We start from the raw sequence: 26,689 nt of genomic DNA, 5'->3' as shown, positions 1-26,689 counted from the left end.
ATTTACAGGCGGGGTCAGAGTTGGCTGATCAAAGGCAGCGGGAGACTGTTCATGGATTTTCTCTGTCCGTGGCAGTTGCGCACATTTCAGCTCCTGTGCCGTGGGGCCGCCGACCCCCATTTTGCCATCACAGTCTGTCCCACTCCGCAAACCCCTGAGATTCAACGTGATCAACTCTGCCGTTTGTAAACTAGATATCTCCGTTTCTAACAGGCGACGTTATTAATTTCCATCCGTCTTTGTAACTGTCCAGGGTAGCGATGTTTATGTTAATGTCTGTGTTCATATGTTTATGTCTTGATCAATGTGTATCTGTATATATCAGGAAATATCAATCAATGTATGTACTGACGAAAAACACTTGGAACACTCGTTTTCCCAAACGTTTTCATTTCAGATTTCTCGTGGTTTCTGTTTGTGTGCGTACTGCAATCCCTGCATTAATCAATACATGATAAATCTCCACTATCAGTCTCATCAGCAACATGTGTCTCCAATAACCAATATGTGTGTTCTGTATTTCACTCTAAATTAATCGATTTAGTCATCTGTGTCCAAGTCACGCGATGTTGCTTTTTTAACCGTTACTTTAAGTGGCTGGTTAGAAACGCCGATTAAGTTTTTCTTACATTCTGACCATCGTCCAATATTTTTAATTCTTCCACACCTTAGTGTCTTTACTCTTCACGCACCGGTTACCTCTTTTATTGTGTTTTGCTCCTCCGACACTCTTTCCCAGACGGTACAAAACAGGTTGGAATATGTTTTTTTTAATGGCTGTTATTTTAATCTGCCAATCCTCTCCCACGCTCCCCGCCACCATCAAAGCTGCGAACTTGAATTTCACTCCCTTCAAATCCCATCCTCTATCTTTCAAGTCTGCCATCCCGGCCTCACAGCGCCAGAAGCCGGTGCTCGATCCCACCCTCAGGCGACTGCCTGTGTAGAGTTTGCACATTCTCCCCGTGTCTACGTGAGTTTCCTCCCACAGTCCGAAAAAAAGATGTGCAGGCTAGGTGGATTGGCCATGATAAGTTGCCCGTAGTATCCAGGGATGTGCAGGTTAGATAGTGGGAATGCCTGGTTACAGGGGTAGGTTAGAGGGGTGGGATGCTCTCCTCAGGCTTAGTGTGGACTCGTTGAGCCGAATGACCTCTTTCTGCACTGTATGAGTTGGATTTGGAGCAATACGTTAGATAGCCTCACCCCCAAACTCACTGGGGAGTGTTGTTTTAAGTTGACATTTCCCTAAAATACCCATCCACCCACTTCCCCAACCAGCGGTGACGGGGAAAGAATGGTTCATAAATGGTAATTTTCATATTACCACGAACTCGATTTCCTCGTTCAACAATCCGTTCGCAGTACGTTCATGATCCAGCGGTCATATTAATGCGGTGATATATTTGGGTGTTGCTCTTTTCTATGTCTATGATCCGTACATGAGATGGATAGTAACCCGTGCGTAGACATGGGAGGATATTTTGTTAAAGATGTTACTACTTTGTGCATTTGTAAAAAAAATCATTCGTTCGAATAAAAGGAAAACCTTCTACCGAAATCTCGATGTTGAATTCTCATTGCGCTAAACAGTGGACTGGAATTTAATAATTAATGTCCGATGGGCTAAGAATCATTGGTCAAAATGTATAACTGTGTGAGTACAATAAGTGAATTTCATTTATAGCTGTTATTAGATGAATTACACAGGTAACGTCTGATTTTGGGTAGAGTGTTAGAGTTTTCTAACGCCCTCGTTTCGCTCGGCTGTATCTGTGTGACTATCGAACCCGATTATTACTTTAAAATTGTTTTGTTCGTTTTGGCAATGTTCCCTGCTTGAGTCAGGCGTAGGGAGGAAGGGGAGCGGTGCCCATCTCTGAGAAAGAGAGTGGGAGAGAGGACCATTCAACCGAACGCTGACCGGTGGCCCAGGCGTCGTTCCCTCGTCATTTGACCCTCTGTTCACATTCTGCCCCATCTCTGGTTTGAACTAAAAGTAGCAAACTGAAGGTGAAACAACAAAGCAAAACCGTCTTTATTGCGTCAAACAACAAATAATTCCAATGAATTTATTCCACCGAGGAGTTTTCTTCGGAGGTGTCTCTGTGTGGTTTCTGCTCGTAAGATACACAGTGCCTCTTCTCTCGTTTGCTGTAACCAGGCTTTTCCTCCTTACTGCTATCAGCGCCCCCAACCGACACCTGCCGGGGAGGGTATGGGTGTGTAGAGAGAGGGAGATGTGACACTCTGCCACTCACGACTTCAAACACCCGCAAAGGACGCGTACATCCGAGTAAATGCTGTAAATCAAACAGAGAATGATACAATGACCCCAGCTCCCTACTCTACATCTCATTGCAAACCGTTACAAATCAGCCCCAGGTTCACGTTAAGCAGAGATGCTGGACGGGAGAGGAATCCCGCCGGTAAAAGAAAAGCACAGTAGTTATTTGAACATGTTTTAAAGCACACGCGTGGCCGAGAGATCACGTTTGCCAGCGGGTGGACTCAGTTGCCCAGTCCCTGTGAATCTGTCTCTAAAACCAGGTTTGAAATGCTGACTCCCAGCTTGAATCTGGTGTCGAAAACCAGGGGCCAGGCCACGATGCCGGATGGTTTACAACCCACTTGGTCTCCCAGACATTACCGTATACTTTCTAGCCGTTCACCACAATCACCCTTATTAAAATAAATGTAGTTCCGCGGTTGAAACAGGCCCAAAGATCCGTTTATAAGCCAAAATTAAAATATCCTCAGACGCAGATGATCGGAATTACGTTTCGTTTCCTGGTTATTCCCATCCTGATTAACATTAAAACCGAATGTCTTTTTATGGTTTAGACTGAAACTGATTAAACTAATATGTATAAGAATACAAAAAAGACAGACACAAGCACAGCCGGAAAACGAGAGCATCGATACGTTTTGATTGAATTGTCTAATCAGTAAACATGAAAAATGATGAAAAGATTTTTAAAAACTCATTTTCGGATTCCGCAAAGAGAGGGGTTGATTTGCAAAAGAACCAAATAGGGGCGAAAGTGCATAGAACATCGAATTTGTCTGAATGTAGCGGCACCTCAATCTGCCCAAACTGCGAATTCCTTACCCCGATCCCGGGAGTGGCGCAGATAGCCATTCTCAGGTTCAGCATCTAAGTGTGGGAGGTACCAGATGGGTGTTGATATCCGCTAATATTTATGAAGGTTAAATATATAACTAACTTTCAAATAAATGTAATGGTTTGGATCCGGAGTTCTGTCTAATAAGGAGGAAAAAGTGATTAAATTGATGTCCTGGAATGTTAATGCCCAGAGCATTATTGGGATGAGATCCAGTCAAATATGACATTTCTGGATTATTTAATCCTTTATCGATATTAGTATAGAGACAATAGTGTCATTAGTATTTGCAGAAAGATGACCAGCGGAAATTAATGGGAGTCTAGAAGCCTCTGGTCTGGCGTTATCCTTGGGTAATAACTACATTCGTCTTCATGAAGGGTCTTCCAACCTTTCCAAGGTTAATCTCTTACCGGAGTCAAATAGCGCAGTAATCGGTGCGAGGAAACGCGAACAGCTCACTAGAGAAAACTTCTGGTGGTAAATGACACGCAAGGAGAGTTGTGCACAGCATGACATCAAGATTCATTGGCATTTGAGTAACGAATGTCTATTCCAAAGGAAGACACCTGCATATGAGCCACTTTTTAAAGCGAACAGTTTAAACAGCGGTGAAAACTTGGCCAGGATAATGGGAACTTAAATTCACTTCAATACATCCCGTCTCCAAACGTCATTCAGTTCAACATTGAACGTAAAATGTACATCTGTTGGTAATATTTTGAATCTAACGGTCACTTTTAAACAACGATACATTGGGATTGTTTTCTATCATGGCGGCGTCAAATTAAATATATATTAAAAAAAACCTTAGTTTAAACAAGACGGCTGGCAGAAGCAGTGTTTCATTAAACAATATTTATCCAGATGCCAATTTCCTCCCCGAATCCACACATTAGTTATTTTCCGGCTGGCGAGATATGTCTTTATCCAGCCGTCAACACGGCTCACAAAATGTTAAATTTATTTATTTTTATGAACATATTCCAAGCGATTGAGAGCGGGATTTGAGAACGAATAGTTTGACTAAGCTGGAAATATCACTTTAACAGAAACGCTGGGGGTAAGTTGCATAAATAGTGCTATTTAAGTTGCTGCTAATTGATCTGCGTCCAATACATAGATGCGTCCATATTACTGTATAGAATTAATACATTCTACACATTACGTTTCGATCTCGCTGATAACATGATATCAGGTCAATATATGCAGAAGCAGTCTCCCTCCGCACCCCCCTCCCAACCTCCCCCAAGCCACGGAGAAGTCCATTATTATCGTATATACAATAGATAATGTGCCTGTACATAGGATCTAAACCAAGCAACAAATTGCAGTTGCTGTATCGTGCATAGATGAATATAATAACCATCAGTAAATGACCCGGGGAGTTGGCTGCGCCGTCGTTCCCATTGCTAAATGCGCATTCCCGACTAATTAGCGGTTTACGTCAAATTCTTTTTCCCTTATACAACCCCGCTGGTAATAGTTAGTTGCTTTATTCTCTCTCGCCTGAGCTAGTTACAGGAACTGAGATAAGGATCCGCGGACAGGTGTCCCGGCTTCTCGTGTTATTTTTTATTCTTAACACTTTACAGGCGGAATCAGTTCAAGGGTGATCACACTTGTAAAGGTTGGAATATTTTGAATTAGGGGAAAGATAATATCTAAGCATGTTCCAGAATGTAAACATAATAGAATGAGATAAATCCTAACTTCTGAGAGATTTATTTACCAGCATTATCGTTAATATAATGTATAATACTGATTTGCTGACTTCCATCTGTACATATTACATACACATGGCGGTTATGTTATAGTCGCAACTATATATCAGGAAATGTGATAAATGAGTTCAGGACACCTCCCTCTGTCCGCTACTTCTGGCCCCTTTCGCTGCTTCGGAGTCGCTCAGAATAGTGGAAAATAGAATCTTCTTGATTTGATTTTGGGATGGGATGCTCAGAGTGACGGATGAATTATTTTCCCTCGGTGAAAATTCCTTCCATCTCGGACCCTTGTAGTTCAGCTATCTCAGTCTTGGTTTTTCACTGCTATTTTAAGTAATCCGTAAATGGCAGCAAGACTTAATGCTGAGGCTGGCCAACCCAGACTTGCCCCTAAAACCGGGCTCGTCTTCCTTGGGTTCAGGCTTGTTTTCCCCCTTAATCTGGAGCGACTCTAGTTCGAGCGTCGGGAACTATTCCGGAAAGCTAGAGTAAAAACCCACACCTCCCACTGAAACCGGAATGGAATGGACATCCACACGTGAGGCGCGTTGGAAAGGCTTATTAAATAAGAGTAAATGTTTGTCACTGATGAAAGAAATTGATGACTACTGTCTCGCAGTAAAACCCAAGTCAAAGTGTTGTGCCCCGTTATGGTGCGGCTCGGTGCAGTTTGTCCACTCAGAAATGGTGAGATTGCGAATTCATATGAGCTCCGGGAGCGGTGGGGCAGCACCTGTTGCTGTCTTACGCCGAAACTGCGCCAGTTGGGTCACTGCATGGGCATCTCAGTTTCTCTGTCGTTTATCCACTCGCCAGGTTGACTCTGCAGGCGGGCGCTTTGACCCGGGTTCGATCGCTAGGCAATGACCTGAATTTGGTCCGACGCGTTGTCCCTATGTGTGAACACGATATTCGCAATTACTGTGCCATTATCACAGTTAACAAGTTTGTTTCCAGCTACTTAGGGATCAGAATTTATCACGTTGTTGCTTCTGTGTAGGGTGGGTGGGGGGGTGTATGTAAATTGTCCGCCGGCTTTCCTACTTGGCAATAGTGATCACACTTTAAGCAAAATATTTCAGTAAAGATAAAACGCAGTGGATGCCGAAGATCTGAATAAAAACAGAAAGTGCTGGAGCAACTCAGCAGGTCCGACAGCATCTGTGGAGAGAGAAAAAAGGTAACTTTTCCAGTTCAAACTGATTCTGCTCCAAACGGTTAAAACTGTCACATTTTCAAACGTTGGCTCGGTTTCCCTCTCCACAGATGCTGTCAGACCTGTTGAGTTTATCAGAGACTTGCTGTTTTTATTTCAAAAAGGACTTCTTGTCTGTAGAACGCTCTGTATTTCCCCCCTAAACTTGGGATCCTGGTACCAACGATCCCAAACCCCCAACATCCCCGCCCCCAGCTTTATGATCCTGACTCCCAAAAATCCTTTGTTCATAAACTTAACAGTTACATTCAAATGTCAAATATGAACGTTTTGGCGAACTTATTTTTAAGAAAGGGTCTGGGGGTCTCTAGCTGTGGATCTGAATAGAATGAAGTGTTTTACAGGGAAATTGGAAAACAGAAGGTAAATAATACTATTGTGAACTGGGAAAACACGCGGCTGGGTTCGAAGTTACAGATTTATTCACTCACAATAGCATGCAAAGGGGAAAAATGAGCAAGAAAGAAAAGTGGAGTGGAGCAGAATTGAGGGAGAGAGATAGGGACAGGGTGATGGGGAGGCAGAGTTACAGACGGAGTGAAAAATAGAACCAGAGTCATATGGCGAGGCAGGTATCCTCAAGATGGACTGATAGCAGGAGAGAAGATAAATGGGAGACGTAGGAGCATCGGGAAAGACAGGCAGAGAGAAGATGAGGACAGAAATACAGAGAGGGAGGCGAGCCAAAGGGAGAAAGCCAACTTTACAAGAACTGCGGCTCCTGACTCTCGCCATCTATCGATCATTTGACTCTTATAAGTCGACAGGGACCAGCAGCTACAAGGTGCATACACTCAAGCCGTGGGGAAACAAATGGCAGCCATTACCCTCCCAGGATACAGTGGGAAAGCCAGAGAAATTGCCGGTCTTGTGTTGGCAGCGTACACGTGACATGAAAAAAAGAGATTTTGACAAGGCCTTAAACTTCTTAGCGCCAGGGAGATGGTTCTGCTAAAAACAAGGGAGAGCTTGGACGGGAAATAGAAAGTTAAAATGTGACAAGATGGAGTGGGGGAGCTGAAATGAAGGAGTAGGGCAGAGAAAGCAAAAATTTCAATTGGGACATGCTTCAGGAACGCACATCTGGGGAAGGGGGGGCCGAAAATACTCATGACGAGGGAAACAAGTGAGATAGAGTGGAGTAAACAGCAAGCTTCAGGGGATGAGAAATTGCATTCAGCAGAACAGAATCAGTGCAGAGATGAAAGGAGTCACAAAATAAAATCAAATTTACGTCAAGAAACAAAAAAAGGACGTTGCCAAAGTCGAAGCCCCAGTCTGGAAATGATCCGCTTCGGCCCTTTAATCTCCAAATTGAACCCCTGATTGTGAAATTTATCCGATAGAATATGAGAATTGGCCTTATTACTGGATTCGTTTTGTGGCCCTACTTCCGTCGGGCACACACAAACACACACACATGTACACAAGTAGCTCATCTAAATACAGGTACTCTCATACATACCAACACTTTCAAATACCCACAAACACATCCATATGCAGCAAAGACACTCACATATACAGATCTGCTCCTTTACACTATAGTTACCCATAGGCCCACAAACTCATATATACACATTCATTCATATACCCACAAACACTCTCATATATACACAGATATGTTCTTATATACACAAACACACTCATACCTAAACATATACTCATAAATATGCAAACACACTTTCATACTGACAAAGATAATCACTTACACAGATATGCTTTAAAACATACTAGTATACTCATATACCTGTAAATATTTTCTCATATACATACAAACATATACACACGTTTGCTCATACAAACAAACTTTCTCATATACACACATATTCACACACACATAAACACACACACAGGCACAGCCATAAACACACATATCTAAGGGCATTCACTCTCAGGCAAATACATATATATATATACCTACCGCCACACCTAAATGCGCCCAGTCAAATAGACACTGCTTTACACACAAAACACATTCACGTCATACAAAAAAACAGAGAATTTCAGACGCTGGAAATCAGAAACAAAATCAGAAATTGCTGGAAAAACTCTGCAGGTCTGGCAGTATCTGTGGAGAGAAAGCAAAGTTAACGTTTCTGGTCTACTGACCCTTCCCCAGACCTGCTGAGATCTTCCAGCAATTTCTGATTTTGCTGTACATTAACATTAGACTTACTCTCAACAAAGACATACATACGCACATATATTCCCTCAGAGAGGCTGATACTCTAGCTCAATTTCACGCAACGTACCCCGTTCAGCACATAACCACACACTCCCAGGCTCGCACACAACGTGCAAATGCACACGCTTAATCTAACACAACACGCCCAAATTCACACAACTCTACTCACAATAAACTCATACTCATTCACATGCATTCACGATGCCTATTTTTTTAAATGCAGATATAACAACCACACAAGCTCACGTACATGGGTATTAACATGCGTTTTAAAATGCACAGTTTGCCCGGTATTTTAATTCCAGTGTATCTTTGAATTTAAACGACAATGTGCCGAGATGGCAATAAAAGGGGACGTTAAACTGAGCAGGAGTCACGGTTGCAAAAAAATCTGAAAAAGTTTATATTCTAGTCCATCTCGTTTGGTGGCTTAGATTGGCAAAATAAATTCCACAGGGCTTTAAACACCGACAAAATATTTCATAATTATTCGAATGTTGCGTTTGCAATTAACAGCCCCGTTTAAACATATTATTTTACAAAATGATACTTTTTAAAAAAAAGTGACAGCATTTAACATTGATTCTTGTTCAGGAGTATAAAAAGGGCATTTGCAATTTTAAATTCACGTTTCCTATTCATGGACAAGCGACAGTATCTACTCTGTAGAAATTCAAGGGAAGTTACGTCTGTAAATGAACACCATAATGCAGGTCTTAACATAAGCACAGGAACCAGGGATAACTCGAAAGAGTGAGGTTGGTCCAGAGAATATGACCATTTATGCCAAAACGTAAATGCATATTAATGAGTAGATATAATACAAGGTAAATGTTTGAGCCTGTAATGCAATACTGTACACATTCATCCTGTGTATTAGTTACTTGTGGATGTATGAAGCTGGAATGTTTAAAATGCTATGGGATTGTTTCTTATGCAGCTACTGAGCAGAAATGCTGATATAATTCGGTAATGTGTCGGGTGCTGAAAGGAAAATACAGGCAGATAGAGGGAAGAAAAGAATAAAGACTCATTGGTGCACGGCTGCGTAAAAAGTCAATTCAATAAATGTAATCATAGCTGAAAAACACAGAGCTCTACACAATAAACTCCATTAACATGCAGCAAAAATCTACGCATCTACATAGGTGTGTAATCAGTCTTTTCTGAAATTTGTATCACACAGCGAAAATGCAATATTACCTTCCGAACCTGTAACTTTCAATACCGACAGTAGCCAAAAAGTGACTTCGAAATGCTGAGGCTAACTCAGAGGTAATGCAAAACTTGAGCATTTGGTGACGCTTGGCACTCGCACCGGCCGCAAAGGTTAAAGAGTGAAAACACGGAACCTGAATCATCTGTTCAGGCGCCCAACAAACAAACCGTGGGAAGTTGGCAGCTTATTTGAAAAAGGTAATTCTCTCTACTCCATCAGCTTCATCCCAATTCTACTACGCGCGGTCTCACCCCATAAGGTTTGTTATCAGAACCGTGTTTGTGTCTTTTTTTGGAATCTTTTAAAAATAACAAAAGTGTATTTTGAATTGTGTTTTATTCAACAGCAGTTTTAATTGTAACCTTGAAACATAACTGTTACAATGCAAATGTGAATTCAAAGTAAAGTTGTTTACAAACCAGCCTGCATGATACCTGGTTGATATCCTTAACTCGAATTTGTTTCACAAATCTGAATGGATCCGTGCGCGGAATAACCGCTTCAGAAAATGACTTAATGGCTAGGGAAAGATTTACGGGAAAAAAATCCTTCTCCTCCTATTAATTGACTTGAGAAATTATGTGTTTAATATGAATCTTTTCAACTTCCCATCAATGGTTTTACTTCCTACAGATACAGGATGGCATTTCACAGTTCTATGCAATACGTTTGTTTTCTGTGTAAAATCTTCTTTACCATCTTTCTGTTTGCATTTTTTGCCAATGTGAATCTTTGAAGGAAACTTCAACATTCTAACATTCCCGTGTGAGTAACATGCCGCACGGGGTGCCAGAACCATTTAGTTCTTTGGCGGGCTATCTAATATAATTTTAGGTGAGGCGTTAGTGCCCTGAATAAGAACGCAGAGCAATGGGAGCAGTCCTCACTGTACACACCCCCTCCCTTCCTGGCTGACTGTTATGGTATTGTATGGGGGTTATCTTTAAACATTAGCTAGCTATCTCACCAGACTGGACCAGTAATCATCAAAAAACTACCTGCATATATTTTTTGATTAAACTTTTTATTTAAACTGGAGAAGCGAGTAAAGAGCAGTCTTGGAGACAATGATCCTGTATAAATGGAGAGATTGTCCTTTTATTGTTGCGGGTATTAGGGGCTGTTCGTGGCGCCAGTGACACTATCTAGTCAACAGATAGAGAGGCTAAAGACAAAAGCCCTATCGCACCTTGTTCGATAGAGACCCAGATGCCTATCTGCTCTCGCTCACTGGCGGCATTGAGCTACTTGTATCAATCCTGTCAGTGGCAATTTATGTTAACATAACAGATCAGATTCTAAAGCCAGGGAAGAGAATTTATTTATCTACAAATCATGCGATGTCCCTCCAACTGGACAATATTAAAATATCGGGGATGATGCAGGATAACACGGCTATAAACCCGACTACTTAGGTCTCCTTGAACTACAGTCTGTGTACTCACTTTCCTAACATTTGAGAGAGAAACAATCACGTTGAGAATGAAACTCTAAACTGATGGCTTGGTGAAAAGAGAATACTTTATCATAACGGTATCATCGGGTTGCTGTTAATTAACTTTTTAAACATATTCGATCCTTCAGTCCAGATGAGTTGTGTCAGTTCATATCTTCTCATTGAAAAGGACCAATGTAGATGTGAGGTTTATGGGAAAGAATAAAGATGAGCAGTTTTATTTTAGAAAAAACACAAATCACCTTTTGCTAAATGATAAATGATGTGAGCGTGCGCGTGTCTGTGTTTCTCTATCGTTTAGCTCAGGTCAGTTCATTCTAGGGTCAATCAGGTCTGAGGGTTGTGGATCAAAAGTAAGAGCGAGGAATCGAGTGGAACTCTGACTGACTAAAGTGCGTGTCTACCCGCTTGCAAAACGCCGACATTCAGATCCCTGATGTTCTATCTATATCAACCCAACAGAATTAATGATTTGAACTGGACGGTTTTTTTAAAATCCTACTCGAAATTGGCAGACGCTCTTGCATTTCCATGTTTGCAGCGGAGGGTATTTCGGGGAAGGTTGCATGAATCGGGGAGAGGAGGGGCGCTGGTAACATTTCTTTGGTTAATGCAAAATGACAGGAGACGGTGCTTATTGTTGGACGTCAGCAGACTGGCGCCAAGCGCTCTCGACAAGCCATGTCCGACTTAATCGGAGGAGATAGTTTTGAGGAACCTTACATTCCCCAACCCGAGAATCTGCTGCCTTGCGTACCTCCGGATTCTCAGCTCATTCCCTCTTTGACATTTTCTCATGGGTTTGTGAAGGGTTGTCGTCCCTGCTAAACTCCAAACCCTTAACCGTGACAAACAAATCTATTAGATATCCCACAGAATGAAAATTCACCGTTCTTCCCCTTCCCCAAACCACCCCCCCCCCCCATTTCCTCACAAACTCTTATGGCTCGCATGTATATAAATAGTGGTATAAAAAGAGACATTAATATATAGTGTCAGATGTTCGGTTTTACTGGAGCGTCCCGCCCGGCTTTTCCCACGATTCGCAAAGCGCTGGAGCGTTTGGGCAACTTGCTGGTTCTAAGATTAAAAAGGGCAACGTCCTTATTTTCGTTACCAGGGCTGGTTGTGCAGACCAGGCACACACACAAGGCAACTGGCGTGGAAAGGGTGAACATAGCTCCCTCCCTTCTACCTCCAGAAAACCCTCACTGATCCGCTCTGCAATGAAAGGTCGCGTTTTATCTTGCAATAACTTCATTTCAAATCCTAATTACGCCATCTGGTGGGACCCACCGCCATATAAAAAAATGTCAATGTTGCTCTTAGTTGGTGATTTTACGAGCAAAGAGGCAGTGGTTCTATAAAGTTAGAAGAAATAAAGATTAAAAAAAAGTTTGGCTTTACAAACTTTACATTTTTAAAATGAAAACGACGTGGGCGCTTTAAATTGATTCAGTTTCGTTCTTGGCAAAAAATCTGGAAATAAATCAACATTGAAATTTCTTGCTTTTGTTAAGTTTGCAAAGTGTGGGATCTCTGCGTTCCGTGTCTGTTTAAACCAGGATAAAGGAGAATAATTATTGAGTTGCTGGGGAAAAAAAACTGCAGAAGTCTATTGCCCAGTTCTTCCAAATATGTACAACCTAAACACCGTTACAAGCTTTCACTCACAGTGATACAAGGGCATAAAGAGTACAAGACCTTATCGCCAGCATGAAATACCTACAATTATTAATTCAGTAGTTTAAAATAAATATATTCAATCCGGAGTAATACACAAGTCTAGGCTTTCTTATCCCGGTCAGATCGCGTCTATTTTATACTTAAAATAATTGCACATTGTTAGATCTGTATGTTACCTGCGGATTTTGGAGATTTTAGTAGCTCTAGGTGTTTTGCGGAGCGCCGTGAAGTCGGTGTCCGGGGCCGGGCTCTCTTAATCCGGGACACAGGGAGGATGGAGGCGGCTTGAGTGGGTGAGTTGGGGGGGGGGGGTGGTGCTGGGGGGTGGAGAAGGAGACAGGGGAAAATGCCTTCTGTCATTGGTTAATATTTAATTTTGTTGACATGTTTTCAAAGACCGATCTCAGTGATGCTTACTGTACGTTGAAGCTTCCGACACCTTTTCCCCACCCCTCCTTTCTCTCAACTCATCCATCTCCTGGCTTTAGTTGTGAAAACCCCGCCTTTCCAGGCACACAATTGGTCAGGGCGTGTAAAATCACCAATCAACTGGGCGGCTCATTAGCAGAACGGAGCCGAAGGGGGATCATTGCAGGAGGGATCTGTGTGTGTGTATGTGTGTGTGTGTGTGCGAGAGAGAGAGAGAGAGAGAGACAGACAGACAGACTCACACAGAAAGAGATTGCCGAACTGTACGGGTTCTTCAAGGAGATGGTGTGAGGAAGATCCGGCGTAGGCGACTCTTACAACAGAAATCTTCTCCCCACCCCCCCTTTTTCCGGATGCACCGATGAGTGAACCAGTTTTAGCGGCGTCTACCATGGCTTATCATCCGTTCCACGCTCACCGGGCCGCGGACTTCCCCATGAGCACATTCTTGGCCGCTCAACCTTCCTTCTTCCCCGCTCTGACTCTACCGCCGAGCGGGGCGGCTGCTCTGTCGCTGCCCGGAGCTCTGGGCAAACCCCTGACGGACCCGAACATGGCCGAGGCCGGGATCCGCGTCTCCGCTCTGGGGCACCAGTCGGCACACCTGCGACCTCTCAAGAGCCTGGAACCAGAGGACGAAGTCGAGGACGATCCCAAAGTGAATCTGGAGGCTAAAGATTTGTGGGACCAGTTTCACAAAGTCGGCACTGAAATGGTTATTACCAAGTCTGGGAGGTACGGATAACGCTGAGGACAGTCTCCGGTTCATACACCAGGCTTTCTCATTCTCACCATTATTTATCTTTCCCACCTTATTTGCATCTCGTTTTTCTGTAAAATGCAAAATGCAATTAATAATCTGTCATCTGTTGAATTATTTCTGGTAAATTTACAAAGTCCTTGAGAGAGAAACAAATTGACAACATGCCAAAGATAGGATCGGAGCTACCAGGGCGAGTGCTTTTGATGTGCAGTTCCTTATTAAAGAGCGAAATGATAACCCCTATAGATTGTGTCTTCTGCACAGAATTGTGAGTCATCTGTGTATATTTTAAATCTATATAGAGAGGGCGGGTAAACTGTTTCAGTCTTTTTTCCGTCGCTTTCCAATCACGCAGTTTAAAACTGCGCGTACACGTTTTCATAAAAGAGTTCATTTGTCTTTACAATCCAACTTCCGACAACTTTTTCTCTACCTAACAAAGCTACAGCAAACTACTGCTTTTTTGGAAGGAAACCTATTTGGCCCTTAGCTGTCCCGAGCGCTCCCTGTGTCGTTTACTGAGGTTCTGAGTTCGAAGCGATAAGTCTGTTGCTAATTATAATCTTTGATGGTAATCGGCCAATGTCTCTTTGCTGGAAGGGGTCGAGCAGACTGCGAAAGAAAGATCAGCTAGATGCGACGAGATTGCTCAATTTTAACAAGTGGCCAAAAATTGAGCTGTCTTAATCCTCGTTTGACGAGAATAAACTTGTGCCTTCTTCCTAGACATTACACTAGAGGATAAACTGTGATAAGAATGACAGAGGTTAGGTAAATTGGAGAATATTTTATCTTATTTACAATATTAATTCAGTATTTTAAGAATGAAATATTTAACAGCGGGATTATCAATTTAGGAATTAAAAAGGTTGTTCGAGGAGACATAAGGAGTATATTGCATGACTGCAATGTACTCTGATTCAGTGTCAGATTTTAATTTGAAGTATGTTGACCGTTGTTTAAAAGCTAAATTTTATTTCTCACCACGACCCCATCTTCATTTAAATGTCCTGCTTCATTGTGTTTCATTGCTGTATTAGGAGAATGTTCCCACCGTTTAAAGTGCGAGTCAACGGTTTGGATAAAAAGGCCAAATATATTTTACTGATGGACATTGTGGCAGCAGACGACTGTCGTTACAAATTTCACAATTCGCGTTGGATGGTGGCCGGGAAAGCAGACCCAGAGATGCCGAAGAGGATGTATATTCACCCAGACAGTCCGGCAACCGGTGAACAATGGATGGCCAAAGCAGTCACGTTTCACAAACTCAAACTCACGAACAACATATCCGACAAGCATGGATTCGTAAGTGTTGCTGTAGGTCGATTTATTTACTTTCCATTTGACTCGTTCCTATTTTGTAAGTATTCTCGGTGAGAACACACAGTTGAACAACAGCCCAATGCTTGGGACTGTTACATTAATGTATTGTCATGTTGTTTAAGCTTTTAAAATCTGTTTTGCATCGTCGATCATTTACACCAACATGACCCTGTGACTACATTAAACTTAAACTTTAAAACTAACTCCTGCATGACAGTTTTGATATGGGTTTTGGCGGAATTGACTCAGCAATAGGCGAACAATCCCTGGGAAAAGTGAATTCAGAGCTTCAGAAATACCAGGCCACTTTCAATACAGAATGGGAGCACGGGCACCGATTTGGATTATTTCCAATAAAATCGATACAATCCCATTAACAGAATATTATAGAATTTGTTAAAGCAATATCCTTCCACAATGCTACAGTAATCATTTCACTTCTGAAGAAAATCGTTGCCGGTCAGAATGAAATATAGCAGGTCAATGCGATGCTGAATGCACAGGGAAAAAAAATCTGAATTCTGCTAGCGTTCCGATCTATGTACCGCCTCTTGTGAGAGGCAGTGGCCGTTTGAAACAATGACCACGGGCTGTCAGGTTTATTAATCGTCCTACACTCCTTGATTCAGGGATATGGCTGAGCACGAACGTATTAAAGGCTGAAAGGCACGTTAGAAATCAGTGGTAGAGACTGTCGAGGTTAAGGAGTTTATAATTGACTTTAAATATTACTGTTGCAAGCCTGTTTTTGCAGTGTTCTTATTCGGGGACAGGCTGAAGTGTATTAAGGATATGAGTTGTGAAAAGCAGGTCAGGCTTTGTGGCGTCTGGAAGCAGAGAGAAAGAGAGCGAGAGCTGAGAGCTCGCGAGTGAGAAAGAGCCTGACTACTGAATGGGTGATCTCTTATCTTCATCCAGTAGGTCTTCGAACAATCACGCCAGTGATGCTTTAGAGGTGGACAGGGGCCAATGGAAAACAATTTGTGGCCATTTATTTGCGAGGGGAATGCATGTTTTTAATGCAGTGTCTGAGAAACTTGATTGAAGGTTGTAGGAATGGCACTGGAGGTAAAAGCAGCCATTATGAGTCTGAGCCGTGCAGAAAGCGCCCTGAAGCACAGAGCATTCGACCTAGATCAGCAAGCGTGAACAAAAATGCCGCTCGCTTTTACAAGTAACAGTTTCAAAGATTAAAACAAATTGCTGAAAAAATGGGTTTCTGTTAGACTTGAGACTAATCCAGCAAGAGATGATAAATAACTGTGAAAGATTCCATCGATTGCTACAATGTATTTTTGCGTGACTGAATTGCGAACGCAGTTGGCATTATTAATAAATAATATGAAATGCTATTCATTTTTGAAAGGTGTGTCTCGGTTCTCTCTGTATTGAAGGTTCTTATCGAAGATTAAAGGAATTATATCAGAAGGAATTTGAGAGCCCAGGGACTCACAGGCTTGTCCTACTGATCCAGGCTTTGAGTGGTTTGGCTCTAGATGATTTGCACGCCTGAGCGGGGAAACACTGTAACATTTTATATTATATAAACCCAGGACAGAGTTCAGATGACGCATCAATGCCCAGATTCAGTGTCTGTGTCTTTTATGTGTCAGAGACAATGCCTCAGTTTGGCTTTCAGTGTTTGCCAGGACTTTTCTTTAATTTAAGCTGAGGACGTTTTTTCCCTCGGTGTTCTTGAAGCTCTTTTCAGATTCCATTCTGTGAACCTTGTCATAGATGTGGTGTAATAGTAACCATGCTTTAAAAATAAAGCTGGGGAAATGGAAAGAAACAGCATGAAACTGGTGACCTCAGCATAGATGTTTGTAATACAAAATACGTCAAAGTTCATAGCAGACCGTTTGAAATTACCATTTTTAGCGTAAAATAATAACTGATTTTAACGTGGTTAATGTCAAATTATAATCGACTTTTTTATACTCGGTTTAATCTTATTCAGTAATTCTCCAGTTTAAAAGTACTATTTACATTCGAGTGCTCAGGTGCATATGTTGATTCCTAGTTTTCTGGTGTTTTGTACTGATTGCAGAACACAAGCGAGGTTAGCTGTAGACAAGCAGAGCAGTTCAAAGTTTCGAGTTTTGTTTACATACTGAGATTTTTTTTAAAAAAAACTAAAATCCATCAGGACAAGGTGCAGTATCCCTCTGCCGCTCCTCTGTGTGTGGGAAGAGTGCCGAGGAGCCGAGAGATAAGGGAAATCACCAGAAATGATCAGTTTTTGTTTGTGTTTTTCACCAGATTCCTGGCCCCAGAAGCAAGAAGCAACCTGCGGGCTGCCCTTCTGCAGAATTAACCTGAGTTGTTTTCTGTCGTTTCCTCAGACCATCCTGAACTCGATGCACAAATACCAGCCCAGGTTCCACGTGGTCCGCGCCAACGACATTCTCAAACTGCCCTATAGCACTTTCCGAACTTACGTGTTCCCGGAGACAGAGTTCATCGCGGTCACAGCCTATCAGAACGATAAGGTGAGTTTGGCATATTGCAGTCGCATTATCCCGGGAGCTAACAGGATTCGTTCCTACAGGGTTGAGAGGCAAGATTCACAAACGAATCAACATTTTATTTGTCCCATTGATTCAGAATGGTTGGAGACTTTTATCCCTGTTACTCACCTTTTATGTCCATTGGACATGACAAACAGTTTCACCTCATTCAATGGAATTTCCTCTTGTAAATCAATTAAATAAAGACATGACGGCGGCCTGGGTGCGGCCAAACCTAAAAGATAGAAAAAAGAGATAGTAAGAACTGCCGATGCTGGATTATTACACAGCGTGGAGCTGAAGGAACACAACAGGCCAGGCAGCATCAGAGAAGCAAGAAAGCTGATGTTTCGAGTCGTGACCCTTCTTCAGAAAGTCGAGGCTCAGGCTGGCAACCAAGGCTGGAAGTAGTGTTCAAACTTAACCTTTTTTTGAAGTCATAAAACCCTAAATCATTACAATAAATATTTTTGAGCAAATAAAGTATTTTGTATCAAGACACAGACAATGCGGGGAAATAAACACAGCAGTTTTGACATTTTGAAAATGAAGTCGTTTTGTGATTAATACACTCTCCACTGCCAATGCGAAGATGAAGTGCAGCCCAGCTTACCTCCAACGCCCCAGCCCCCAACCCAATACACCGAATCTGACTCGTACGAAAATGATAGGACTACCAGGACAATGACAGCAGCTGAATTTCAAATACTAGACTTTGCATTGCAACGTAAAAGTGATGGGGACAAAATACAAACTGAAGTTAATTGCATCGATTTAGCAGTTTTGGATAAGGCCTTCGTGATTGGTTAGGCACAGCTGTCACTGACTACATTCCTGGAGCAATCTCCCCCCCCCCCCCCCCCCCGCCCCCGCCTCCCCATCCCATCTCTCTGTTGCTGAATATCTTCTTTTAATTCATACAACACTCTTTGGCGAGAATCGAAATCAATAAAAAGCATGTTATTACGGAATGTTCAGCTGATTGAAGTTGAACGAAGCCCTGCTCTGTTGATTGTTCCTGATAATTTCCAGACTCTTGCATCCTTGATGTAGCAATATTTAAAGATAACAGTGTAGATACAGCCAGTAAGATTCTGCTGGCCAAAACTCGCACCTTTAAAAAGCATTTCATATATTTTGTTGCCCAACTAATTTAGGAAAAACATACAATTAACAATGAGGCCATCTGGACAGTAGCTCGAAAGTTGCAAAAGTTGTTGAATTGAGTTCGCAGATTTGTGACAATTAAGGCTAATTCTTCACTCCTCCCGTGTTTTGCCACTTGGAAGACGTTAGCTTTTCATTTGCGAATGTGTCCTTCATGAAGAATAGATACAAACACAGCATGGCACACTTGTATGTCAGATGATATTATATATACACACCATTATTTGTTTGAGGCATTCATAGCCTGATCACCTAACTACGCAGCTGAAAACCTTTTTTCCAGTGCTTCATTATCTTCTTAATGGTAAGATTAAATTGTTCGAAGCTGAATAGAGAAAAAAGTCCTCGTGTCCAATATTGACTCAGTTTATTAATGTTTAAACTTGTTGGGACAGATCCTGCAAGTAAAGCAGTTTTACAATTCATAACCAGCATCTCCTATATCTCTACCTGCAAGACAGAGAGGAAGGTGAAGTATTCTGTATAGTTTTATATGGTAATATTCAAATCGTTTTTTTGGTGCAATATTTTTAATAGGATTTTCATGAAATTTCATTCACAAGTCTAACCTTACATAGACTCAAAACACACAGAGCAAAATTTAACTCATTTTAGGAAGGTAAGTTACCCCAAAACTCTTTACAGCCAATGCCATACCTTTAAATGCAGTCATTTGATGGAAGCATCACAAAAAGAAACTGCAGACAATTTGCACACCAGGAGGCTCCCATAAACAGAGGTCATCACCGTGATATTAACTGAAGGATAAATATTGATCATGGTACAGAGTTACAACTATGTTATTCCATTGACTTGTTTAAACATTGCTCACTCCCACACGTCCAACGCTATTTAATTCGAATGCAGTAGTCCCCTTATAACATTCATTGGGAAGGCAGTTGTGAGCGCTCATCGTGTTACAATTTTATTAACAGAAATTCTTTCCCCTTTGAATTCGGCAGATAACGCAACTTAAAATTGACAACAATCCGTTTGCAAAAGGATTCAGGGACACTGGGAACGGGAGAAGGGAAAAAAGGTAATAAAAATTTGTTTTATTGTTACGGATCTCACCACTGACTTAGAAATAGTTTCTTAAGGAGTCCGTTGGAGATGGATGGTTCTCCCCGTTTCCCCTCAGAGATTCCCCATCCTGATATATTTGAAGCTGGGCCGTTACAGTCTGGCGTAATGGAAAGCGTGCCGTTTCGCACTTGGAAAAGAATGCAGTGGGTCTCCGTTGGTTGCTCACTGTACCTCCTGGCGGCCAGTAGAAGAATGACACTATTGGTTGTTAGAAATGTGAGGAGGGGATGTATTTTAAGACCTTCACTATTTTTACGTCTTAATTTGATGTTGACTTGCATTTAAAGGTTGGAAATAGCACTCGTTACTTTTCGTATCCAGCCTCATTGTAACACTGTGACAACCTGATGCTTTATTTTTCAGAAAGCAGCTCTCTCTCCCCTCTTTGAGAGTGTATGAGGATCAGTGTAAAGGAGACCGAGATGGCGGCGATTCTGACGGCTCCTCCAGCGACCAGCCCCTGCCAAGGGAGTCCCTGCGTTCGCCCATAGCCGTAGACCCCGTTTCTCTGCAGTTCAGCCAAGTATCCAAAGGTGAGAGATAGGAAGGGAAGATTTTGGATAGGGAGGGAGATAGCAATCAATCTCTAACCCAATCCGGAGATCAAGGGCGAAAGGCTTGTTGACCGTATGGCGTCCCCAACTTAACCAATGGACTAGTGGCTTAACCTTTAAACCTGGTGTCATTATTTAATAAATTGATTCGGCAGATACAAAACCACGGACAAATATCATTTTTTAAAATAAACTAAAGCCTATATAATCATCATTATGAAGATAATAAAAAATTAGAATATTTCAAATACAATTCTACGTTGACCAATTAGATAATTTTCTAGTCTCTTGGGAAATTTACCTCCAGGTAGGAATTATGTATAATTGGGATTTCTCTCTAGCCCGCCAGCGTTAAATATTAGTCTTTTATTATGTTGGTGGCGTGAAAGGGAGATCTTGTTGAAATGATATAAACGCAGTGGGAAGTGAAAAGACAATACTTGGTGTTTTAGAAATATATCTTTCAACAGCAGAGCCAATATAAGCGAGAGGGGAGCGATCCAAACTGAGTAATGAATCGTTTTTACGAGTGGAAATGACACAGGAATCCCTGAAGAATAAAACGCGCAGAGTGTGTGTTCTACTTATATTTTAAAAAACCCTAACGATCCATCCATTAAGGGTGTGAGCATTTCTTACATTGAAGACAAGTGGATCAAAAGCCTATGTAGCTGGCTGTAAGCTTTGAACTCTCTACTGCTCCTGGGGTTTGAATCCTATGCTTGTTGGCTTCAGTTTATGAAACTCCCATCTTTATTGGAACCACTTTTTCTAAAATATCTCAAAATAAGGATTATGACTAAACAACTCAAATAGACGCAACCGTTAGGAAAATCCATTCTAGGTTTTGCACAGTGCAGTTTTTAATCCAAACGGGCATCTGCGTTCAGCGTTATTCCAGCCAATGTTTTAATGAGGTGCTGAAGCCATTAATTTTATAAATAGAATATTACTTGCGTGTGTAATGTTTGTATAAATTTTAAGTCATCTATTCAGGCATTGCAGGTCTGGACAAGGAAATCGAAAGCAAAGTTCACTTTAATATTTCCAAATGAGATCATGTTTAAAACTGACATCTGTTCCCAGTCACAGATATCTCTGGTTTTAATAACGCACACGGGGTAATTGTAGAAATCCGTTCAAAACTGAATTCTCAAGAAACCAAACGCTCCAATAAAGACATTCAACAAGTGAGAGTATGAAAGCAAAACAAGTCCTGGATTTATTTTAGCACTTTTTTGATTTATTAAAACATCCAACTCCGTGTGCCGACAATGATTTATCAGCTGAACTATCAAAGGCGTAGCTCAATTCATTTGTTTTTGGATTCTGATCTGAATCAGTTTGAATCGGTTTGTTGAGGGGCAGAAGAAGTTTAATAGCACGCAGTGTTATTAAACAGCCGCCGACTCTCTGAACTTGTATCTGTGGAGTGCTGAGTGCAGTCGGGAACCCATTAGATTAATCTCTCGGTTCTGTCGAATAATGTTCAAAGTCGCTTTAAATCCATCTTTGATTTCTCTCGTCTGTTCAGATGACAAGTCGGGTGCGGACAGTGACCCTGAACTGGAAAGGCAGGAAGAGCAGGCTGCGGGGAATAGTGGCAGCCCCCGAGTCGCAGTCTCCAGAAGCACCACTCCCCACGCCGAGAATGCGGCCGGAGATTCGGCCCATCGACCGAAACAGGGATCTAACTCGGAGAAAAAGAAAGACTCACTGGACGGGCGCAGGGACAACGACATCTGCTTTAGTCATAGAACCTCAGAGAGAGAGAAGAGCGAAGGGAGAAGGAAGGAGGAAGCTAAGAAGGACACTGAATGTTTGAATAAAGATGCTTACTCTCCGCTAATGATACAAACTGACGGCCCCTCTCACCTAAGCGCTGGGCACTTGCAAAGTTTGGCTTTCTCGGGGCTGCACAGCCAGCAGTTTCTTAACCCTTTAAATGTCGGACAGCCGCTGTTTATCCACCCGGGGCAGTTTGCAGTCGCTCCGGGCGCTTTCTCAGCCATGACCACCGGAATGGGACACTTACTGGCCTCGGTATCCGCAGCAGGAAGCCTGGAAAACGCGACCATCAGTTCGGCGCAGAGTTCGGCTGGAGCTGCTCCTCACTTTCCTTTCCACCTCTCGCAACACGTCCTGGCTTCTCAGGTAAGCAAGGCGCCGTGGCGGCTTCAATTTGAATTCAGTGAGCGGAATGAGCTTCCTGATCCCACTTAGTGTGAACGATTTACATTAAATCTAAACATTGAAGCTTGCAATAATTCACAACCCATTCGCTGCTGTGGAAATCAGCTTGGAACACCGAACTGTTTCCATTCGAAACTCATTTAAATATTCGCTATTAAAAAAAAACCGCCCTTTCCTCTTACATTTGTTTTCATCCTTTCCTGAGGTGACCTCCCCCCTACCCCCACTCCTTTCGGTCTGAAGGTTTGGGGTAGCAAATCCCGGAGTGGGGAGTTACAGTCCTTATTCCCCGGTTCAAGGTACAATTAGATTCCGGCAGACAAGGAGCAGGGCTAGGTGTAGAGAGAGATAAATAAAAAAACATAAAGAAATAGTGGAAATTATCGAGGGTGAGGATGAGACACTGTGAAAGATGATACTGTTTATTCAGAATATCTCTCTCCCATCTGTCATTCCTCCGGCTGAACTATATAATCGGGTTATTTTAAAAACATTTTATTGAAGCTGCACTGATTGTCAGCCCCAGGAATCTTTCAAACATTGCGCATTCAAAGCCCGACTCCGACCAGTGCAGGGAGGTTTTATTTTCAATGAACAAATAAGCATTAAAGTCTCCGTGTTTATGTCAGATCAGCCTCGATGTCGTGGGTCTCAGATTCCAAGTATAACACCCCGCAATCAGTTATTCTGAACTCCCCCTGATCAGTGTTATCCAGACCCAAGAATTTATTGTCAAAATAGCAACGTTTTATGCAGGTTGAGGAGGCATAGAGAAATGTAATTTTAACACCCCCACATTTTTACATGAAATCATTAAATCCCCGGCCCATTGCAGTGGGTGGTAATCATTGTTTATAATACACGCCCAACTGCTCTGAGCAGAAGCTGACGCCTGATAGATTGCCAAATCCTGCGCTGGGAGTTTTCCTGGGATTTTCGTCCAACTCCACAATCAATTTCACCGTCTTATAGTGGCCACGACAGTGTCTCCTATCTGATTATGTATTCCTGAAGTTCGCAGTGCAAAGTTTTTGAAGTGAATTTTACTTTGAAGCAAAGCAATTTAAAAAAAAACTTTCTGTAATGTGCGTGAGTGTATCATATGTAGGACCAGTAAATGTATGTGTACAGTGAGAATGCATATTAATTGTAGACAGGGTGGCAGATATAAAAGACATTTTTAGTGTCTATGTAAGGCACTGATTGACCCACCTCTCATTTGGTTACTCATCCAATTTGTTTTGACAATACTGCGATTGGGCCACGGGACGATTCAGTATTGTAATGCTACATTGAGTTTTATTTGGTTAGCCAGCAAATGTTCTGACAGATTCAATTGTGTTTGTTTGAATGAATTCAACAAGCTGCAGTGAGAATTGTGAACGCAGAAAAATAAGGACTGTACATGTTTTCTTTCCGTGTTTACACATTAACAAATACATCTCTTGTGAGCAAATTATTATTAGTGCGTGCAGTTAAAAATCTTTCTTTTTCATTCCATTCAGGCGTTTAGAGTTTCTATTTCAATTATAAGTTTTATTGTCAAATTAATGAACTGTTTTATTGGTGTTGATATGTGCGTTTTTTAAAAAGCCAGATAATAAAGGCGCGCAGTTCTGAGAAACCATTGTAATATAATTCAGTTAAAATAATGACGGGCAATGGGGAGGGATCTCGTTGCAAAGGCTTGCACCTGCGGCTAGTACAAGGAGTAGTTATAGCTCAGCAGAGACTGTTCACTCACCCAGACACCTCTTCATTAGTCACTGGGTGGGAGACCAAACTGATGGTGTAAATACCAGCCTCATGGAATCACTGGTCTCTGAGATCAGATCGAAGATTCAGCGCTGCATTCTGGAAATTCTCACTTGTTTGCGCTTAACCATGTCCTTGATCCCATATTTAGGAATTTCGAAATAGGAGGCGATTCAACTCCCTCGCAAGCCGCTCCGTTTGAGGCTGATCTTCATTTTGACTCTGTCTATATCTTGGTTCAGTATTTTCAAAAGACAATTAAAAATAATGCAATCTGCATTTTGTACTTTTTAGTTGCTTCCAGCCTTTTGGAGGAGAATTCTAGATGTTTGCTCCCTTATTAATGCTGATTTCTTGTTACTGTTTATTTTTGAAGCCCTGCGTCAGGTAACGGTGCCCCAGTTAACGAGATTGCTTCCTTGTAGTTACCTGTAGTGGATGTTAAATGTTTTCAATTGATGACTGACCAGTTTCTCTGTTCCCTCTTGTTTTTTTTAACTGCAGGGGATTCCGATGACCACTTTCGGGGGGCTTTTTCCTTACCCTTACACGTACATGGCAGCAGCCGCTGCAGCTGCCGCCTTGCCCAACAATTCCGGGGCTCCGTCCTCTCTCCACCGGCACCCGTTCTTGAGTGGCGGGCGACCCCGGCTTCGCTTCAACCCTTACCCAATCCCGGTCTCCATCCCGGCGGGCACCAACCTCCTCACCACGGCCATGCCGTCGTCCCTGGGTAGCTCCGACAGCAAACTGTGCAGCGGGGACTCCAGCCCTGTCTCCGTCAGCCTGGCGCCGGAACTCAACCTCAAAAGCAACGGGGGCGGTTTAAGAACTGGAGCCAGCTCATTGTCCCCCAAGGCAACCGCCAAGGAGGCGATCAATGAACTGCAGAATATCCAGAGACTCGTCAGTGGTTTGGAGGGCAACCGGGAGACGTCTCCACCCAGGGACTCCCCAAAGTGAACCCTTTTGATCCATTCTGGGACATCGGGACTATTAATAGATGCAAAAACAAACCTCACAGTGCAGACACCTTCAGCATCCGATCGAGGCTAGCGGTGGTGGTCGGATGATGCCCAGAGATCACAGGCAGAGGTACCCCGTGTCAGTTCCACAGGAACGGAGGCAGGCTATTGAGAAAATTGCCGTGAACTGCGTTGCAAGTTGGAATAAAGGAACGACCACTTCACTACAAAAAAAACGCATTAGATAAATGTACTTCACACGAAAAAAAGTCTTTGCTATTTATGTAATTAATTAGTAATTTTGTGTAAATAAGCTATGGATGGCAGAATATGCAAATCGGTATTAATTTATTCACCAGTTGTAAATTCGCGTGTACATATATTAGAGTTTAATTCCATGCATTTTAATTTTTTTTGTTTTACACACGAACATCACAATATATTGTAAAATGAAATATATAGCGCATTGGGGAAGTGTGTGTGAGAGAGAATGAGTTTCTAATTGTGTTTTATAGAGGTTTATCCCGCCTGCTTTCGTGAAAACGAAGATGTGCCATCCATTACATCAATGCTATTGCAATGTTACCTGTTTTAAAAACTGCGCTCTGTACTGTACAATGTTACAGATTTAAAAGAACGACGTCTAAACTCCTGTGCCAGCGGGATATACAAGAAATGCTGCTTTGTCACCTCAGGTCGTTCACCTCATGGTGTAGATTTTTAATGAGTTTCTCACCAGGCTCTCTACAAAGCGGCTTAAATTAAAAAAAACAAAAAAAATCTCAAACTGTGGTGGTTATTCGGGTAATTCTATCAACAATTAAGAGTTCTCTCACAACTTTCAATAAACATTTTGAAGTGAAACTGGCGCCTGTGCTATATTGAGTTGGAAGTGTGTGTGAGTGCAAGTACAAACGTGTGTCTGATGTGTGGCTATGTGTGATCATGTGTAATTGTATGTAAGCATTTACTTACGTGTATTTGACTTTGGAAACAATAATTTGAAGTTGTACGCATACTAAGGAATATGTCACATTAAAGGACAATCGTCCCAACACTTTACTGTCGAGTTGGTAAAGATATAAAACCGAAATTAACCGAATCAAAAGACTGAATATTGAGTGTTTTATGGTGGGGTGAAATGGGAAATCCTGCTTTTTGGATCAGGATTTTGATGCTGTGTTCTTACTGTATACAGCGTTCTGCGCGCTCCAATATATACACACACCATCATACCGTGCAATCCTATCCCTCATCAAACTAATTAAAGCTTATAAATATTCAGAGGCTATAGTCTTTCGAAAGGCTTACCTTGATATGTCTATCA

At 42.1% G+C, this 26,689-nt stretch overlaps 1 protein-coding gene across 3 annotated transcripts; it reads left to right on the top strand.

Moving 5' to 3' along the window:
- Nucleotides 1-13,026: 13,026 nt before the first annotated feature.
- tbx2b (T-box transcription factor 2b) lies at nucleotides 13,027-26,456 on the top strand. Of its 3 annotated transcripts, none has more exons than XM_048557051.2 (7): nucleotides 13,027-13,778; nucleotides 14,847-15,114; nucleotides 17,478-17,624; nucleotides 19,772-19,848; nucleotides 20,259-20,428; nucleotides 21,984-22,603; nucleotides 24,902-26,456. In XM_048557051.2, exons 1-7 carry the CDS (start codon nucleotides 13,405-13,407, stop codon nucleotides 25,358-25,360), a joined length of 2,115 nt encoding a protein of 704 aa, XP_048413008.1. In that variant the 5' UTR covers nucleotides 13,027-13,404; the 3' UTR covers nucleotides 25,361-26,456. The 3 variants fall into 3 exon arrangements, with proteins under 3 accessions (XP_048413008.1, XP_048413005.1, XP_048413009.1); XM_048557048.2 differs by having other exon boundaries at nucleotides 14,847-15,126; XM_048557052.2 differs by lacking the exon at nucleotides 13,027-13,778 and adding an exon at nucleotides 14,448-14,577 and having other exon boundaries at nucleotides 14,847-15,126.
- Nucleotides 26,457-26,689: the final 233 nt, after the last annotated feature.

This window comes from Stegostoma tigrinum, chromosome 27 (assembly GCF_030684315.1).
Source record: "Stegostoma tigrinum isolate sSteTig4 chromosome 27, sSteTig4.hap1, whole genome shotgun sequence".
In the NCBI taxonomy this organism is placed as follows: domain Eukaryota; kingdom Metazoa; phylum Chordata; class Chondrichthyes; order Orectolobiformes; family Stegostomatidae; genus Stegostoma; species Stegostoma tigrinum.
Note: the sequence above shows the minus strand (reverse complement) of the source record. Positions and strands in the feature narration are given on the sequence as shown.